Source organism: Orbicella faveolata, unplaced genomic scaffold, assembly GCF_042242905.1.
Source record: "Orbicella faveolata isolate gen_17 unplaced genomic scaffold, um_ofav_v1 contig_12, whole genome shotgun sequence".
Classification (NCBI taxonomy): Eukaryota; Metazoa; Cnidaria; class Anthozoa; order Scleractinia; family Merulinidae; genus Orbicella; species Orbicella faveolata.
Genome location: NW_028301539.1, coordinates 17,439,467 through 17,458,305, shown reverse-complemented (window position 1 = coordinate 17,458,305; position 18,839 = coordinate 17,439,467). Strand labels below are relative to the sequence as shown.

At 38.9% G+C, this 18,839-nt stretch overlaps 3 protein-coding genes across 4 annotated transcripts in view; 1 reads left to right on the top strand and 2 right to left on the bottom strand.

Moving 5' to 3' along the window:
- The first annotated feature begins 8,445 nt into the window (after positions 1-8,445).
- Positions 8,446-10,898, top strand: LOC149116907 (uncharacterized). The gene is made up of 4 exons (XM_089280531.1): positions 8,446-8,494; positions 9,150-9,269; positions 9,912-9,998; positions 10,693-10,898. Exons 1-4 carry the CDS (start codon positions 8,446-8,448, stop codon positions 10,896-10,898), a joined length of 462 nt encoding a protein of 153 aa, XP_089136657.1.
- A 14-nt stretch (positions 10,899-10,912) lies between these two features.
- LOC110063242 (histone deacetylase complex subunit SAP18-like) lies at positions 10,913-13,359 on the bottom strand. Its single transcript, XM_089282606.1, has 4 exons — positions 13,214-13,359; positions 12,930-12,979; positions 12,313-12,369; positions 10,913-11,650 (listed from the first exon to the last, which is right to left on the bottom strand). The coding sequence occupies exons 1-4, from the start codon at positions 13,334-13,336 to the stop codon at positions 11,383-11,385; spliced, it is 498 nt and encodes a 165-aa protein (XP_089138732.1). The 5' UTR covers positions 13,337-13,359; the 3' UTR covers positions 10,913-11,382.
- Positions 13,360-15,923: 2,564 nt separating this feature from the next.
- The window catches only part of LOC110063051 (bifunctional peptidase and arginyl-hydroxylase JMJD5-like), a 30,960-nt gene continuing 28,044 nt past the window's right edge, over positions 15,924-18,839 (bottom strand). For both annotated transcript variants that reach the window (XM_020770009.2, XM_089282603.1), the window contains 5 exons: positions 18,005-18,175; positions 17,521-17,593; positions 17,045-17,110; positions 16,717-16,794; positions 15,924-16,224 (listed from right to left, as the gene is read on the bottom strand). In XM_020770009.2, the coding sequence (XP_020625668.2) occupies positions 16,039-16,224; positions 16,717-16,794; positions 17,045-17,110; positions 17,521-17,593; positions 18,005-18,175 (574 nt within the window). In that variant the 3' untranslated portion in view covers positions 15,924-16,038. The remainder of the gene's footprint in view (positions 16,225-16,716; positions 16,795-17,044; positions 17,111-17,520; positions 17,594-18,004; positions 18,176-18,839) is intronic.

Here is an 18,839-nt window from a genome sequence, read left to right as displayed (position 1 = left end):
AAATCTGACGCTTATAAGTAGCTCATTTACATAGTGCAGCCCGGGCACTTTCAAGTCCGAGTCGGTGTTTTAAATTCGACACTGTCTTACTTCACTCAAATTTGGGCAGCTTATGACGAAACTAATTAAGCAACATTCCAGCAGACATAAACGTACTCAGCTGTGGGCCAAAAGCATAAAAAGTTTCGGGAATTTCGGACGCCATTTCCCCCCGCGACATCCGCAAAAATCTACGCGCGTGCCGCACGTGAGTGGGAAATTTGTTCTAAAAATAGCAAAATTGTCCCATGTCATAGGGACAGCCCCAACAGGGGAATCCTTGTTTACAATATTTGCCTCATTAGCATAAGCAATTTAGTTTCTGATGGAGCTACAAATAAATCCGTTCTGAATATTGAAAGGTAATAGTACGATTAACTTAATCATGTGACGCGGATTTCGCTCACGTGGATAGTCCAAAGAAAACATCCATGAAAACATCCACGCATCGCAAGTAGTAATATTTTCGCGGAAGAACTGGGCACCACGTCTAAAGATGATTTCCTAAATAAACTAGCATCGCTACAATCTCATATGCCACGCATTCTTGCACTAACCCGTGCGTCATAATCATACTGTTGTTGGGAGAATGAGTGACTGTCATCTAAAGTAGAGTATCTCCCTAAAACAAAAAACACAGAATTGTATGTGATTATGAGTGTAGATCTAAACCATAAAAGAGTCGGGTGAGCAGAAATTTTAATCGGCTCCAAGGATATTTTTCGTACACACATAGAGAAATTTCAAAGGCAAAAGATGTTGTTATCAGCCAATGAAGAACTAGATATTAACGAACTAGGCACCACCTTACATTGCTCGATCTTCGGAGTCTGGTCATAATGTCCCTCGCTACAAACTGCAAGAAAGCAAAAGAAGCTAATTATTGTTGAAAATCGCTGTTGGTACACTGAAAAGTCTAAGTTATCAGCATTACCCTGGCAAGGTGCACTGGAAAATGTTTGTTTCAAAGCATATAACAAGAATGAAAATCAGAACTTCCCAGGAAAAGAAAGTGGTGCAGAAAGAGAGAACAACAAATTCAATTTTCTGGTTCCACTCAGATTGTGGTTGACAAAATAAAGAAGTAAAAAAAAAAAAAAAAAAATTTAAACAGGCAACGCTCTCGGGCTCTCTTCCCTCTGTAAGCTCGCCTGCTCCATCAGTCTTCTGGAACTAAAAGTATGGAAGATGTTATGATTCATAGCAAATAATAAAATACTACATCATGAGAACAAATCGTTGAATAAGGAGACTCTGCTGACACATTGTTCCTGAACACGAAATTGTATATATACGAAAGCGCAGAGTGAAACGGGAAACTCAAAAACGAGAAACGCGAAACTCAGGAAGGAGGTACCCGGGGGAGGTACACCTGGCAAAACTTTTCGATCGTGCATAGGAAGGTATCGGTTCGTAAATGAGGAAGCTCGGTCGCAGTTTAAAGCTGCCAGGCGTTTGAGATAAGCAGAGAATTTGGTCGGAATATATGAGCAAGAATGCAGTAGAAAACGCGCTATGATTATAATTTCCTGACTAATAAAATGAAAAATATGAAGACATGATTTATCATCGCAGTTATACACAACTTAAGCAGTTGTGAAATTAAAGCCTGAAAAAAAAAAAAGAAAAAAAATCAGGCCTAAACGGGATTTGAACCCATGGCCTCTGCGATACCGGTGCAGTGCTCCATCAACTGAGCTATCAAGCCAACCGGGAGCTGGTCCCGTTGTGAATTTGTAGCATACCCGTAGAAGCTCTTAGATGATGATAAATGCAAGTGAACATATGAAAGATCATATATTTGAACTGCGATGATCAATCATGTCTTCATACCTTTCTCCGCAGTTCAAATATATGATCTTTCATATGTTCACTTGCATTTATCATCTCATTCCTTAAGTATCGTGTTATTGAGCCGGAGACGATTTTTAATTTTGGCGTCACCAAGCTCTGTTCACGGCCTTCGCTTTTGTCCTGGGCTCAATTTCCGCAGCATTGTTCGCTGACACAAATAATATATAATATAATAATAATAATAACTTTATTTGAGTGTCTATTCTTCTAGCTAGAAAGTTGACGGTTGCATCCGTCATGAATAGCGAGGAGGAGGGGAGGGGACGGGAAAGAAGATCATGCCAAGATCCCTGCGGCATTTCCAACAATTTAATGATTGTAAGCAGGCTAGGCTAAAGAGGGCAGAGAAAAATTTTACATCTTAATTGAATATTGCGTCCAATTAAACTAAAAGGATTTGGAGATCTCAAGGACTCAAAAGAAGACCAGGGTATACCTTATGTACCTTGTACACCAATTTGTCCACTTTTCGCCGACGAAACGCCGCCCAGGGATGAAGACGAACCCGCGTCATGACGTCATTATCAAGCGCGTGGAGCTTTATTTGACTGCTTCGTAGAACGCAAGCACATTGTCAAAAATCAAAGCTGAAAATCGCCCCTACAACACACTGCGACGATGAACCACCACAAAAATAAATTTTGTGCATTTTATTTAGTTATTCAGCAAAGCAAGAAAAAATTTCAACAAAAGACGTTTTCGGCTCATCTTTATCTCTGTTCTTCATGAAAGCCCCTTTAAGCCATGAATCACCATAAATTCCAAAAATAAATTGTTGACCTTGTAAGGTTAGCAATGGGCGAGTGTTAAGGAGGGGTAGGTACGTTTTACACAACGCAAAAAAGACTTAGCATAGGTGCTGTCTTGCTTGCCATATATATGAACGCAAAGGATGACTCTTCAAGTATTTTTTTCTTTATCAGTACAGGCATTTGGTATGAGGTATGGAAGATGCCAGAAAGTTACAGGCTAATTAGAATCCTGTTCACTTCCACATTCACATCTCATATGTAATAAAGTTCCCCCCCCCCCCTCCCCAGCCTTCTCAATAGAGCAACTAGAAAGAGAGGAGTAGATCAAGTTTTCTCTCAAATCCGTGTTGTGACGATGTTGAGCGAAAGAAATTTGCCGATGATCAACAAAGTAATTGGAAGATTATTCTTTCCCATTACCTAAAAAATGTGGGGTCGAAACTACTTCTGCGCTGTGCTTTTGACTTAAAGAAATTGCCTATTAATTTACCCATTTATTATGAAGAATGTCTGCGATGTTTTGCAAAATATTCATGCGCGAGTAGAATAACTGAGCAAGCACTTTTTCAAGAAATACACAATACAGTGATTTGGAACAACAAGTTTATTTGTATACAAGGTAGGTCCATTTTCTACGAAGAGTTATTTAGAAAAGGAATTATTACACTTGGGGATCTTACGACTAAAGAAAATGCAGTATTCACAGGGTTTCAAATTATTACAAGCTCTTCGCTTACATCCAAAGAAAAGTTTCAGCTAACGGCGATCATAGACGCATTACCTGCACAGTGGCGGCAACATTTAAAAACCTGCAATAATTTTTCAAAAAACTCTACGTTTTCCAGTAACGCACAGTTACACCTAAATGGCCACAATGTAAACTTTGATAAGGGCATATCCAAGAGCATTTATAACGAAGTTCGCTCAAAGAACGAGAGTTTACCAACTGCACAGCTAAGGTATACAGAGACATACAGCCAGACACTGGAATGGGAAGAGATATATCGAATTCCCTTCAAAGTAGCTATTGATTCTAGATCCCGTGAATTCCAATACAAGATATTACATAGATATTTAGCGACAAACAAGTTTCTCCACAAAATTGGCGTAGTACCTTCGCCTCTGTGCACTTTCTGCAAAAAAGAAAGTGAGGCTATCGAACATCTACCAATAAAATGTGAATATTCCGACAGTTTCTGGAGAGAACTAATTAACTGGCTAAATACGATAGAAATAAAAATCGAAGCACTATCAGATGTTGACAAAATGTTTGGACTTTGGAACAGACAAGTAGACTTTTATCTTCTCAACCATCTGTTGATCTTAGCAAAACAACACATTTACTCCTGTCGAAATAAAGGATTTCCTCCGTCATTAAAGATCTTTCTCGCAAAAGTTTCCTCAGTATATCAAATCGAAACGGTTATTTCCGATTCTAATGGCAAGCGAACATTTCATGACGCCAAGTGGAAGAAATTTATTACAAATAATTGTATTTAGGCCGGCAGCCTAAAAAATGTAACAACAGGAGCCATAATCGGGGACGGAGACCGTAAGCGCGCGCCATTTCTAGTATTGGGGTTGTCCCCATGATATGGGACAATAATTCTATTTTTAGAACAAATTGCGCCATCACCTGCGGCACACGCGCGTACATGCTGCGAGGATTTTTGCGGATGTCGCGCGGGGGAAATGGCGTCCGAAATTCCCGAAATTTTTCATGTTTTTGGCCCACTACTCAACGCGTTTACGTCTGTTGGAATTTTGCTTAAGTATTTTCGTCGTAAGCTGCTCCAGTTTGAGTGAAGTAAGACAGTGTCGAATTTAGGTATGTTCCGCTGTAAGCATATATATATCGCTGACCAAATTGTGTTCCGACGGATGCTTCTTTTACATGAGCTGTACATTACTCCACTTTAAATTTCACATATGTTGAAGATTAACAACTTTTCCATTACACAGCAAAAGACTAGCTGGATATATTTAGATATAGCAGAGCTTCAGGACTTCATAGTTTCCTAGCTCCTCTTGCCACACGCTTGCAAGGAATTTGTCAGTCTATCGCGACCGAAAAGTAAAACAAAATAATTGCTAATTTGAGTTTCGCTTGAATTGTAAGCAGCGCTTGATGTTTCATCAAGGCTTAATAACTTTACGTCCGTAGATACTGCTCAGTTTTATTCGTGCAAAAATCCAGTAAATTCTTTGTTGTCGATGAATGAGAGCGCCCGCCGATGCGTGTTTTGTGCAGCCAGTAAACATGACAAATTGCACCGAAGTTCCACCGCACTTTCGTGTGAAAGCGTACATCGAACTCAAACAATAGCTCTATAGTTTTTAAATGTGTTTAAGATTGATAAATGTTTGAGAACATATTAAGCTTAGCTGAAAATATGTGAATAAACCAGAAATAATCACCAAAGTTACGATGACGCTTTCTTTAATCAACTTGGAATAATGATTTCGATTTTGTTGATCGAGTTATCAAAACTCCTTGTCTATTTTCATTTTTGCAGTGTAAAACTTCACTATGCTTATGTTGAAGAAACACACATGATGTTAGTAGCCTTTTTTGCGTTCGTGAAATTTGTTGCAGCATCTCAGCACAAAAGATAACGAAAGAAATCTTTGTCAAGATTTGTTGACAATTGAAAACACCGACTCGGACTTGAAAGTGCACGAGCTGCACTATGCAAATGAGCTAATTGTACGCGTCAGACTTTCCTTTCACTGAACTTTTGCAAACTCACCAAACAAGCAGAAACAATAAGAAACCATCAAAACAGGTTTTGGTTATGATTAACCATTGTCTGAGAAACTCACCAATTAACTCGATACCAGAGTAGAGAGTTTTCTTGCTATATTCTTAAGTCAGAACAAACGCAAAAACATACGCGTAAGCTTACAACTAGCGTGAGCAGATCTTATTATTCATTTACAGCGCGAGATTGAAGTCTTGTTTTCTACCCTGAAAAACCCATCTTTTCGGTTAGCTCAGAGCATAAAACTACATATAAGCGCCCTGGTTCGTATTCCCTGCCTTATTCCCTGCCATCGCTGTGAAAAATACGCAAGAGAATCTCTCAACTCTCACCGTTTGATCACGCAACGTGACAACATCCACGCGAGAGCCCCGGACATGTGCGTGGATCCGCGCGGATATATGACGTCAGGATGGCGCAATTGGTTCTAAAAATAGAAAAATTGTCCCATATCATAGGTGCGCGCGGATCCCAAGACTTACGGTCTCCGTCCCCGATTATGGCTCCTGGTAACAATTGACGTAGTTTTCTTAATATATTAGTAAGTATTTTTGGTATATTAGTATTTTCCTTACAAGTAGTGTTATTAGTAACAGTATTTCTTGTTTTGTTTTGGGTTTTTTTCATCTATACTAGCGTTAGTCTATGTAGTTTCTTCTAAAAAAAGTAAAAATTAGCGTAGTTTTTTTTTATTTATTAATATAAATAGTTAGTAAGTATTTTGGGTGTATTAGTATTTTCCTCTTAAGTAGTCTTATTAGTAATAGTATTCCTCGTTTTTTTTCCATCTGTACTCACGTTAGTTTATTTAGTTTTTCTTTCTTTTATCTGCAAATGTAATTTCAGTTGTTATTGTCACTCTTATTTGTAAACTTATACTGATAAATATCAATAAAATACAAAAAAAAAAAAAAAAATGCTGAGGGAAAGACAAAATACCGCGGTATATAGTGGCCTCTCTACTGAGCATTTGATCGTACGCCTGTCTTATCCTCTCCTTCGCTGCGCAAAATAAATATAAAATGCTAAACTTTTCAGCTTTTCGTCCCTTTATTTTGTTGATTGCCTTCCTTGTTATAGCCTGCGTAGCTGGCGATGCCCTTTAGTACCGGAACAGACGGTAACGGGCGCCAAATTCACTGGAAACTTCATAATACTAACGTACTTTGAGATAACGCACTAAGAAACACGGGAGATAACGAACGGGGAAGCAAGATGAAGCTCTAAGAGAGGTTTTTAAAAATCTATAGGGAAGACAAGCTAATGCTGGGAACTCATGGGGACACGTGGGTCGGGGGTGGGGCGGGGGGGGGGGGTTCCCGTATGAAAAGGTCGGGGATGCTCATCGTCTGGCTCAGGGGTGTAAATCAAGGATTTTGGTCTCACTCAGGACGAAATGACACTATTTTTGCCCTCTTTTAGGGTTGCACTGGAAGAAATAATTAAAAAACCGTTGTCAGGGGTTCAAATAAAGCTCGAGCCACGTCCAGTGGGGATTTAATTTTGAGGACTTTAAAACGGAATCGTATAACAGACTCAAGATGGTAACTTTACACAAAGTAGTCGCTTAGTGAGGTTCGACTGTCCAATGCAATGCAGACATGCAATGTGCTTGTCCAAGATCACACCATTAAATGGTGTGATCTCTACAAATTCTTTGGGAGGAGGATCAACAACCAGACTCCCAAAACGGCTGGAAATCGAGCCTAAAATAATGTAGAAGGGCTGTTTTATTGTGGCCGATATTTCGACTTAGAACATAATTCTCAAGGCCAGGGATTTCTAATATTTCTCTCATTACAGAACTTCGCGTAGATGTCTTGTAAAGAAGCGCATGTGGGTTTCAGTTGTTGTTGTTTTTTGTCACATTTAAGTGTATACGTGACTTTGTGCGAAATAGATTTCACAAATGAATGGAGCGCGAAGGCTGTCATGGCTGAGGTGAGTACTTTAAAATATTGCCAATTTGGAAATCAATAATTTTTGAATATATAACTTACTGATGTATATGTAAAAAAAAAATTGTTACGGGCTGTATAAAAGCTTTTCCATCAAGCATAGTGAAATCAATCTAATTCTCCAACCCTTCAACTGCCATAAAATCTCGCTCTTAGTCTTATACATCAGTGAAAACCAAAATTAGCAATAAATGACAGCGTTTCAATATTTCAAACATGTCGCTAGACATATATATATGTATGCTCGCATTTTGGTAAAGGGGCCAGGGGTAACATGAGTATTCGAACTTCCAGCTTCCCATATCCTTAACTCCCGGTTTCCTCCCATTCCTTATCGTTTCCCACCTCTTTTTGCCTTTTTCTCACTGCTCCTGCCATATTGGTATTCCTACTGGACCCTTTGTATTCGGCACCCTCCTAGACAAACCTACTTGAACTGGTCAAGCCTAAATTTTCTTTGTTTTGATTACCTAGCCCAGAGCTGAACATCGCAGAATTTTGCACCGTGTGACCGTTTGATGCAAAGGGCCCCGTCCCGCGGTCTCTTCTCCCACCTCCCGTAGAGTTCTCGACCCCTTCTCTTTAACCCCCTGTCCCTCTCCACAGCACATTTTGTTGCATGACCATTTCAAATTTACGCTTTTATGTTTGTATATATCCTATTATTGTGCATTCTATCTTAGGTAATAGCTTCAGGGCTCCTATTGATAGCAGAGTTACTTTGTAAGCTCCCTGAAGGGACTACCCTGAAAATTTACTTATAGATTTTTACTTTAAATGAAGGTGGCTATCTAAAGGTGTCCATCGATCTATATGAAAAAGCCGCTTGGTCACGTAACAAAGCTTTGTATTACAGGGCCTATTGGACTAGTCAGAGGTAAAACCCATCTGATTGTCCGTTTATCAGACCGACCTGCTGCTCACAGTATTTGTTCATGAATGTTACACGCTTACGTGGGAGCTAGTGTTTGTCTCAATTTGATTATTTTGTAATATAGGTTGTTTGCACTTCTGTGAAAATTACGTTTGTTTCGTGGGAGGGACGGAGGGAGGGAGGTGAGAAGAACCTTTTGCGGCATAATGGCTAGTATGATAGCGACTGAGTCGATTTTAGAAGCACTGAAGCACAGTGTGTCACCCCTAGCCCTGGTAGAAGGCATACTGTATCGAGGCCAACCTCAAGTTCGCGCGTATGTAGGTTGTCGCATTTTTGACGTCATTATCTGCACGCGCACCAAATGGCGCGAAAATTAAGGCAGCTTGTTTTTCCACTTCTGATTCAGTTAACGACGGTACGGCATCATTTTTCTTAGGTAATGAAACGCCAAAGTAGTCTTGTTGTTCCTCTATAAGCCAACAATTGAAACTAGTAAACTATATAGTGTAAAGGGATATAACGGAGCAACTATCAGCCAATGTCCTTCATAACGATTCACTTTGGAGGTAAGCTCGAAAATTTGTGAAATTCTCAGTTATCTTCAGTTCCTAAATTTACTACAGAATTTTCTTTTTACTTCCTAAGTAGATGACCAGAAGCTGCTTTTCAACCTTCTCTGTCCGAGTATCATATTGTATGAAAACATCAAACTTCGATGTGGTTGCGAGCAAGAAGGTGAATCCTGAATCAACTGCCATCAAAAATTATTAATCGTCACAAGTTTATAAAATTAAAATCGTTGCTAGTCTTGGAAGATGAGCGTTAATCAAAAGCTCATATATCATAGCACCTGCTTAGCCCCGTAGTTCAGAAAAGTTAAACTTATCTTTAACATTTCTCTTGTCAGCTGTGGTGGACATCACAGATGAAAACGGTTCGCTAAAATGCATCCATGAACGACCACCGGATCAATTTGCGGCGGAATATCTTCAAGGAAGAGGCAATTATGTGCTGCTCAAAGTTTTGAGTAAGCTTAGCTTTTACAGTAATGTCTTTTAAACGATTCAGTACATTTGTTAATCCGTCCCCGCCGACGGTTCCATTTCCCGTTTATATTTTATGTGACCAGAATTCGGAAAATTCCACAAAATTCCAGAAAAAAAGGACAACCTCGCGAGCTAGTTCCCAAATCTTCGAAAAAAATGTACCGGGAGTTTTTGTTCCATTTGATTTTCAACCATGAATTTTCAGTTGAGTGGTTCGCATTTCGGAAAATATAATTTTCTGATTTTTCGGGAACTTTCCAAGGAAATTTCCTATCATTTTTCTCCTGTTTCGAAAGCTCCGGGGATTTTGGCTGAATGGAAAGTACCCAGCATTGAGATCTTTGATATGAAACAATTAGTTTCACAACAATTTCATAGTCAAGACTGAAAATGTTAACTCCATCATGAAATGAAATGCTACAAAAAGCTTTCTTGGTACATGTACAACTTGATCAGAAACTAAGCAAAGTCACGCATTTAAATTCCTCATTATTGCTATCCAATCATTCCTTTCAGCCATATTTAAGGGTCTAACAACGTGTTTGGCTTCTCAAATTCATACTTCAAGTAGATGAAAGCGCCACTTTAAACCGGTTTTAAAGTGTTAAACCTCCTTATTGTAGAAAAGATGGACAGCGTAACAGGGAAGGAATTCTCAACATTTGAGCCACTGCTGAACAACCTGCCAGAGATATATCCTGATTTAATGTGTAAGTAACTTCGTCTTGCAAAATGGTCATATTTGTCATGTAAGGGGCCTGTAGGGGATTTGCCTATTTTTGTTAATGGGGAAAATAGGATCTGGGTCATTGGGACTGGGAATCACAAATAAAAATGTTGGAATGTAAATGAAATTTGGGCAAAAAATATACTATGAAATGGGATTTGTACTCCCCCACTACCCCACTTTAGGGCCCTCTCTCCCACTAACTTTACATTTGGGGTTACCACTCCCTACAATGCTAAAACCAGCAAAATTAGTCTCAGAATTAACCGAAATTAGACTGAAAATAAATTACCTTGCGAATGAAACTACTGCTCAATAGCTTTCATTTCATAAACCTTTCTTTGGTAAAATCTGTTATATTCAAAGTAGATTAAATATAGGACAAGTTTATTACAGTGTTTGTCTAGGAGAGAAACATAATTTGATGTGAAATAATCATTGTAAGAGATAAACTGCCTGTAAACTCAAGATACGGAGCAATCTTACCTGAGAAGTGGTGATAAATTTGCAAGCACACAGTCACATTTTAGGTTTTCCACCCAAATCCAAAGCATCAAAGTTAAACATGTTAAAGTTACTTCCCTTACATAGACTGTTTGTATGACAACTTAATTCTCTGGAACTTCTCTATTTTTGTATATCTGCATTTAAAACAAAATAGTACTTTCATTCCTCAGCAAGAGTCCACAACAATAAAATCAACCCTGAGGTTGGTCTTCCATTTCAAAGCTCTAATCAGATGCCTTCTCAAAGAAGCACACCACAATCAAGAACTAAGTCTAGAACAACAAAACCAAGGTCTCCAGCAAACAGGAGTTCTATCACTGGAAGTGCATTACCTATTGTGACCAAGATAAAGAGCTCCGTCAGAGTATCAAAGTAATGTAGCCAGCTCAATTTTAGAAATAGAGTGTTTTATTCAAACTAGACTAATACATGTAAATTATAGAATTTGTTTACAAAAGCAAGGTCACTACATGTATACTGCAAAAGATCATAAAAGTAATGTTTCAAAAGAAACTGAGCCTTTTTTCTGCATCTTAAAGCAGATTGTTTTTAAAGAATAGTTTTGATGTATAACCTTTAAACATATGTTCAACTTCTGTCAGCTTACTTTAAGTCTGTTCTTTCATGACACAAGACAACAACTTGAAGCTATCATAATGTTAAAAATCTTCAAATATGTGAGTTACTTGAGTGTCCAGACATACAAAAAAGGGTTTACTTCAACACAAATTTCAAAATAAATAAAAACCAAACATCTCAATGCTGAAAGACTATTGAAAATAGGCAAAGACAGTAATATTGTCTCTTAAGAAATGCTTTCTTTACCCATTCAGAGAGGCAGTGACAAGAAGTTGTAAGTGTCAGTAAGGCCTATCTCTCCTTCCAATTCTTGGAGACTGAATAGCAACATCAATGAAATCTCCTATTTGAAACTTTTTGGATTCTAGAGTAATAGCATCATCTGTCCCCTTGCGTCCTGCTGCAGTTGAACCAATTTCTTTCATGATGAACCCACCACGACGAGCGTCTGGAAATACGATGGCAAAGTCAAACACTGTGCCTTTACGTCTTGCATCTGGGTTTACTTCCTTGACTAGACTCATGAGCTCTTTCAGCGTGGCATCCTTCCTACAATGAAACCAAATGCAGAAATTGTCTCAGAGCAAAGTTTGTGCAAAGTACAGAGTCACTTGACTCCATACAGTTTTTATGGTGAGGTCAATGGGCACATGTATGCATTGTTTGGCAAAATGAGCAAAAACTTTTCAAGACTGGACTTGAGGGATCAGGAGAAATAGAAAGCTCAATCATTAAGCCACTTCTCTCTAATTCATAGTAATTCCCAGTGCTGATTAATACCTAACTTCCCTTAACAGATTCTCACAAATTCAAGTACATGTAGGAAAGTTGTGAGAGTGTAAGACCTGGTCATATCTGGAAAGCTGTCTTAACGAACAACAAAATTACCTCAAGGCAAATTGCATGAAAATCAGAGGCAATAATTCAGGTGCTGAGCTTAGGACCTAAAGAGTTTGTTTTGTTACACATTTTCCTGCAAAATGTTGTGACCTCACCAAGGATAATAAACTCACAAATAAAGTTGAACTAAAGCTATTTAATTGGCAAAGGCTAAGCTTACAGAGTGACTGTAAAATGAGACAACTGAGCGCATGTAATTAAATGATTCTTATTGGCTCTCCAAAGGAGTGAATGTATAAGGGATGAAGTTACACAAAGTATATGACATACAGTGTAACATTAAGCAATAAAAATAGCACATCATAACTTACCATGTGTATACCTGGAGTTCATTTGAAGGTAAGGCTGTCCTAGAATACTCATCTAACCTGTATTATTCACACAATAAAATGATTGTTAAATGTACGTAACTCTATATCTAACCTCTTTAGAAAAGAAAACCATATTAACTGTAACTGGCTTTTATGAAGGTCAACAACTTGGCATTTTCAAACACGCAGCGGCATACCCAGTTGTATAAGAATTCAAAAATTGAACTGCAAGTTGGTATATGAACTTGATCACATCAGAAAACCATGGATCAAGATTTGTTTGTGCTTTATTTCTGAATCTGGCCTGTTTCAGTTTTAACACCAAACTAAAAAAAAAAAAAAACCATCAAACTGTTTGGTGTTGATGGGATCCAGTTAATCAAACATTTGAATATCATCATCCTGCAGTTGAAACCCCAAGAGAAATAAAACAGCATCTCCGTGGTATTGAATGATTTCTCGTAATTTGTCAGAAATTTAACATGCACTGAGAAGTTTTAAGGGGAGCTGACTGGAGAAAAAAGGGTACACATGGAAGAGGTGTATTATTTGTCAACTGATGTGAGGTTAGATACGTTAATGTAGCTTGAGCATGTTACCTTGAAATTTAAGCTTACCTGTGATGTCGACCTTGATTACAAAACACTCTAAGAAGCAACGGACAAGTCTAAAAGGAACGCATAAGCTTATGTTATAAAGAATTCTGTATGACAATCGGCAATGTCTATTATGAGAATCATCGCTTACGTATTATGAACCTTTCATTAACTTCGATCTCTCGAACTTTAATCTACACAAAAGCTTCCTCCAACTTGTATAACTGTATGTGATTAGATTTAGATCGACTTCCGATCTCTCGAGACCAGAAATTCAAAGAAACCATGCAAATTAAAATCTGTACCTTCTCTCTGTCAATTGTAACCTTTTGATCGTTTGTTTCTCGTTCTTTCACTCGCTCTCTCTCTCGGGATCGATTTCTTATTGCTCTTGAAGGAGAAGATCCTCGACCCCTCGTGTCCGCCATGTTGGTTCTTCGCGTGCCTTAGTGGCCTGGCCTAAATTATGACTGCCCAAAGTGCAGGATGGGTAAACGATATGTGTCGCTGGGAGGTGGGGAGAGGTTATAGACTAGACAAGCTGTTGAGTTGGAGAAACTGCGTGTCCAGCAGATGTTTCTGAATACTTAGACAGCGAACCAAGGTGTCGAAGGTTTCCAAGAGTGAATAATTAATTAGACTACTAGCAGACCCTCCGGTAATTAAGTCCGTCGAGCGTGACGCGAAAGAAAGCACGAGAGGAAAGACGGCCGCGTTCTTTCTGCGCTTTCAAACATTCAAGACCGTGTTTGGCCACTGATTTCCAAACGCCGTGAAGGAAGCTGAAATACGACGCGTAGCAGAGTATTTATGACAAACTTCGAGGTGTTCGGAAATGTGGTCAGACAAGGTCTGGAGCGTTTGACATCTCTTCTCAATCGAAACTAAAACTGAGGAGAAAACGTAGAAAAAATTGTAAAACCTACGCTAATTCACATCAGACACGGTCATGATTTCTTTTGCTTAAGCTTGATGAGTTACTAATGAGTTTGAGAAGGTCTGAAAGAAAAGAGGATGGTCTCGCAGACATGTAGTGTTTGATTTTCTGTAATGGAAATTTCCGATGTTCAGTAAGAACACAAATTATGACTGGATTTTCGAATTTTTTTTTAGCAAGGATAAAAGGACATTTTGCTTTCTAATAGTCGTCTACGCTGATCACTAGCTGGTGCTGAAGAGCGGCTAGCGTAAATTACGCGTGAGGGCATTTTAGGGGACGGGGCGCGGAGGACCCTTCAACCCTCCTGACCTATTTCCTCTCGCCTTTCAGTTGCGCCACTCCTCAACTGGATGCAGACGACTACCTTTTTCTTTCACGCGTGGAAGAGAATATAGTAGACCTGTAAAGGCAGGCTACTTCACAACTAGCAAACCTGAAGTAGACTAGTGCTGTTCACGTCTCTTGTCTGAGGGCGATTTTCCCGTAAAGAGAGTGGTTATACAGGACTCATTTCAATTCACTGGAAACTACCTAAAAACGGCATTGAATCACTTTTCCGGCTGTAGAGGTAAGAATCCAGTTCATTGTTACACGAGGCTCATTTTTGGGGTGATGTAGCAGCTCTCGTAAGGTGTCACATGAATCGCTTGCTACCCTTTGAGAGAACAATAGAAAAAACAACAGAAACAATGCTACTAGCCTTAAAACAATAACAAGATGCTAACAATGAAGAGGATTACAAGCTTACGAGAGATGCTACACTTCTACATTTTTGGCGTGCGCTTGCGTGATTCTCTAGGGAGTTACATAACTCAGTATTTAATATATAATTGCGATATTGGCAGTTTTCAGTTTTTAGACCATGGAAAGTTACTGTTTTTTGTCTCAACCATCAGTTATTCCGGATTTTTGGATTATCGAACTGGATCAGGATCAATGTAGTATGGGTGTGCCACAGATTGTTAGCTTTGGTCTCGTTGGATAATATTGTACTTAGGTAGTTTTGTAAGTACTTTATTTTCACTGAGTTGAATCACAATGATAATTACTGTGAATTCTACTGCGGTCTTTTATTTGGATCTATTTGCAACTTAGCGTTTAGCTACGCTGGGTTTTGAAGGTAATAATATGAAGTTACAAAAGAAGTAGAAGGTGACGTTTAGTTAGTTAACATGGGACTCCTGTACTTGACTTTTTATTCATTGTTAATTTGTGGGTGTGGCAAGTATCAGAAGATCGAATTGTACAAGATCACATATGCACAGTTGCATCTTGTTTACATTTTCTTTCGAGACGACCTGATTACCGTGAACTGGATTCATTTTCACTGAATCCAAACCACGGCGAGAGTAGTAGCGCGATCCGTTTGATCCACGGCTAAGCGCGTAAAGTGTATAGTTGTCGAAATTAGACAATAGGGCGACGGAAGGGACAGCCTGCGAACGCAGACGTATTTCCAGCTGTCGCTTGTCTCCGCCGAGAATAATTCGCAGGCTACGAACTGAGGGACGACGACGACGTCAAGTAATCGCGGAGGGTCTGGAACGAGGACGTCGTTTCCGGCGGGAAATTAAATTAATGAAACAATCAAAACACATACACCATAGACAATACTTATACTATTTTTACTTCCTAATTGTAACAGTTCAAAATCATAAACTCATTTATGTTCAAAAAATCGCATTTTGTTTTAAAATACCCCCACAGGGAGCACACACTCTTGTTGAATAGGAAGAGAGTAAATAAAGGAATGAAAAGAACGAATAGCTAACCTCTGCCTGTTGTTATTTTCTACGCGACCTTACAGGGAAGATCGCTACCTACAAGTCCTGCGTAACACTGTAGTGCTAAACTCGTACCTAGGACATTTCGCGCTCTGCAAATCTTTTTTTGGTTTACATATAGTCAACGTTATATGTAAACCAAAAAAAAAAAATTTGCAGAGCGCGAAATGGCCTAAGTACGAGTTTAGCACTACTGTGTTACAAAGAACTTGTAGGCAGCGGTGTTCCCTGTAAGGTCGCGTAAGAAATAACAAGAGGAGACAAAGGCTAACTATTCGTTCTCTTCATTCCTTTTATTTACGCTCTTCCTATTCAACAAGATTGTGTTCTCCCTGTGATATCACAAGAACGTCGGTGCTCCAAATTCTTGAACTGCATTACAACTAAGTAAGCTAAAAACTGTTCCTCAGAGTTCTTCCCGAGTCTTTTCATCAGCGGTTTTTTTAATTGGCTCAATATCATAATCGTCAGCAGCACCACCGTTGTCATCTTCTTCATATAGTTCTTCATCGTTCTCACTAATGTAGTCTATTGCTTTTTCTACCAAGTCGTACAGTCTGTAGTATTCATTACTAAGGGCGTTCATGGTTGTCTGGAGTAAATAAGAACAAGTTGAATTAAATTAACCATCAAATAGTTGAATGAATGAACTACTTCTGTTTGGAAATACCGTATCGTGGAATTGTTAGCATGTTTTGTATTTTACATTATTTTCTACATGATGGGTTTGATATTTGTTAAGACTTTCAAGGGCCTATTTACGTTTCTTTCATTTCGTCATGTTCTTAATTCGTTTTGTTAAGCGGCTACCATGGGCACAGTTCTTAAAAAAATATAAGCCTATTTACCTGTGGAGCGCAAAATTCCTCAAAGATACCTGAAAAAGTTTATTTTAAACAACTGCAACTCCCTTCCCCCAATGTATTCTCGGAGTCTTCTGGCAGATCACACACTAGCCGATTTTGTAACCGCATTTCATATTCTGTACGCCGATCAGATAATACTTCTCATTTATCCTGTCCGACCCCGCAAAATGCAGTCTCCCAGCTGATTAATTAGTCCTTTCTCTATAGTTTGTACTTACATCGTCTGCATTTTCTAGTTTTTCAAGGTCACCAGAAGAGAAGGATCTGTCCCCATCCACGTCCATTAATTTAAATAACTAGAACGAAAGATTAATTATTAAGGGATCAGTTAGGAAAAGAGAGGATGACATTTACTACGTTACTCTGGCGGTCTTGAACTCAAAATAAAACCAAAAAATTAAGTACAATATAATTTCATCCATTACTATCAGTTGCGTCGAACATTTTAACTTGTACTGTGCGGGCGCCTTAAGTTTTGACACATTGTTACAATGGTTACAACAAAATGGACCAGTGATTTTTTGAAAAAGCACTTCTACATGTTACCTTTTTCGTTGTTGATTTCATCTCCTCTGTCCACTCGATTTCTTTGTTGTTACCAAAACTGGGATCCTAAGAAGTACGGTCATGAAACACGCCAAAATAGGCTAGGATCAGTATAGAATAACGCCCAAAACACCAGTTGGCCTTTATTTCGCATCTGGTGTTCGATGCAGATAGCCTGAAGTGTCTAGGAGAATTGTTTCCATCCCTTTCCCGGGAAATGCTTCTCTATCGCAGCTACTCCTAATATATTTACTATTTTTCCCTAGCAATTTACCAGTCTGCCCAAAATACCTGCTTCAAACAGCGCTGGTAATGCGATGGTAAAGTAGCTTCTCACCAGCTTTGACCCCTATCTTGAATCCCTTCCTCGAGTTTATTATTATTTTTTTTGCCTTCTGATCGTATCTGCTAGTGTTGTTAAGTTTTAGTTTGTTTTATTTCGAGCTAGAGCAAAGCACAAAGTATTTTAACGGTACCTTTTTCAATTTTTTCACAAATTGCTTGAAGGAAATTTCGTCCCTTTTTCCAAGAAAATACTGTAAATGAGTCCTGCAATAGAACAAAATTGCACCTCACTTATTCATTATCCAAACAAAGAAATAGAAAGAGCCAGTCACTTTACTAACTTGGGATATCTAATTGGCAGTTTATGCATTTAAACTGTTGTTAATGAGTTCTCCGCTCCACATCAAAAGCATTCTGGCTTGTAGCTAGTTCTGCCGGGTCTACAATAAATAATTGTTTTTATAGAAGTGGAAACTCTTATGACAAAGTTCCCAGTGGTTTTCCACTCCTGTTTACATGTGATCATGACATGCTGGGCCCCACCCCAACTCTCTGCCAGTCTCCAATAAGTCAGTAAAATTTCTGACCCTGTCTCAGCCTAAGTTGTTCTCTTCTTTTAATGATGTTTAACTGTTTCCAGATCCTTGACACGCAAGTTTATATGTTTTTACTTACAGCACGGTAATTTCCGATTGTTTGAGGTCGTTGTCAAGTGAGGTAAAGGTAACCTTGTCTAAAGTTTGATTTGGTTCGACTCCGTCACAGTCCTCAGGAACAAACCCTGGTGTGTACTTCCACCATAGATTCACTGCTATGTTGCGATCATATGAGCGAACTTGGTGAAACCTGAACAATGAGGAAAAAAGATTCTTACATGCACTAAACTAATCGGATAAAAGCTGTAATATAAGGCTTAAAGCTGTAGGAAAAACACAAACGCCATACATGGGTAGACAAAACTGCGAGAGGAAAGTAAAGAAAGCGAATCGCTAGAACTTCGATCGATGCAACGAATTCTGGCATTTAATGGACGAATGCTGACTAATTTGGTACAAGCAAAATCAGTATCTCATTATAAATTTCATCGGAAAAGGTAAGCTCACACCCATCCTACCCAGCATACCTAGATGTCACTGCGCAAATAAGTTTCTTGTTGATATCTGAAGGCGGATATGATCATTATTACATTGGATTGTAGGTTGAAGAGTTTTTGGTCATTTAACTGCAGTTAAAAGTAGGACGAATTCAAAAAAAAATGTTCAAAAATGTTCCAATGTTGTTGATTATAGTGGTCAATACGCTTAGTTTAACCTAGCTAGTTCACAAGCATGCCACTTAAACTGAAAGAAACAAATATCAAATAATCATAATGAGGTGCGAGGCAGATCAGTTGGCTATTTACAAGCATGATACCGAGAAACAACTCCAGCGGTAATAGCGGGACTTGACCCCGCGATCTCCGGATTTCAATTCCAGCGCCCTAACTACTCGTTCGCGCGGCCTCCCTGAA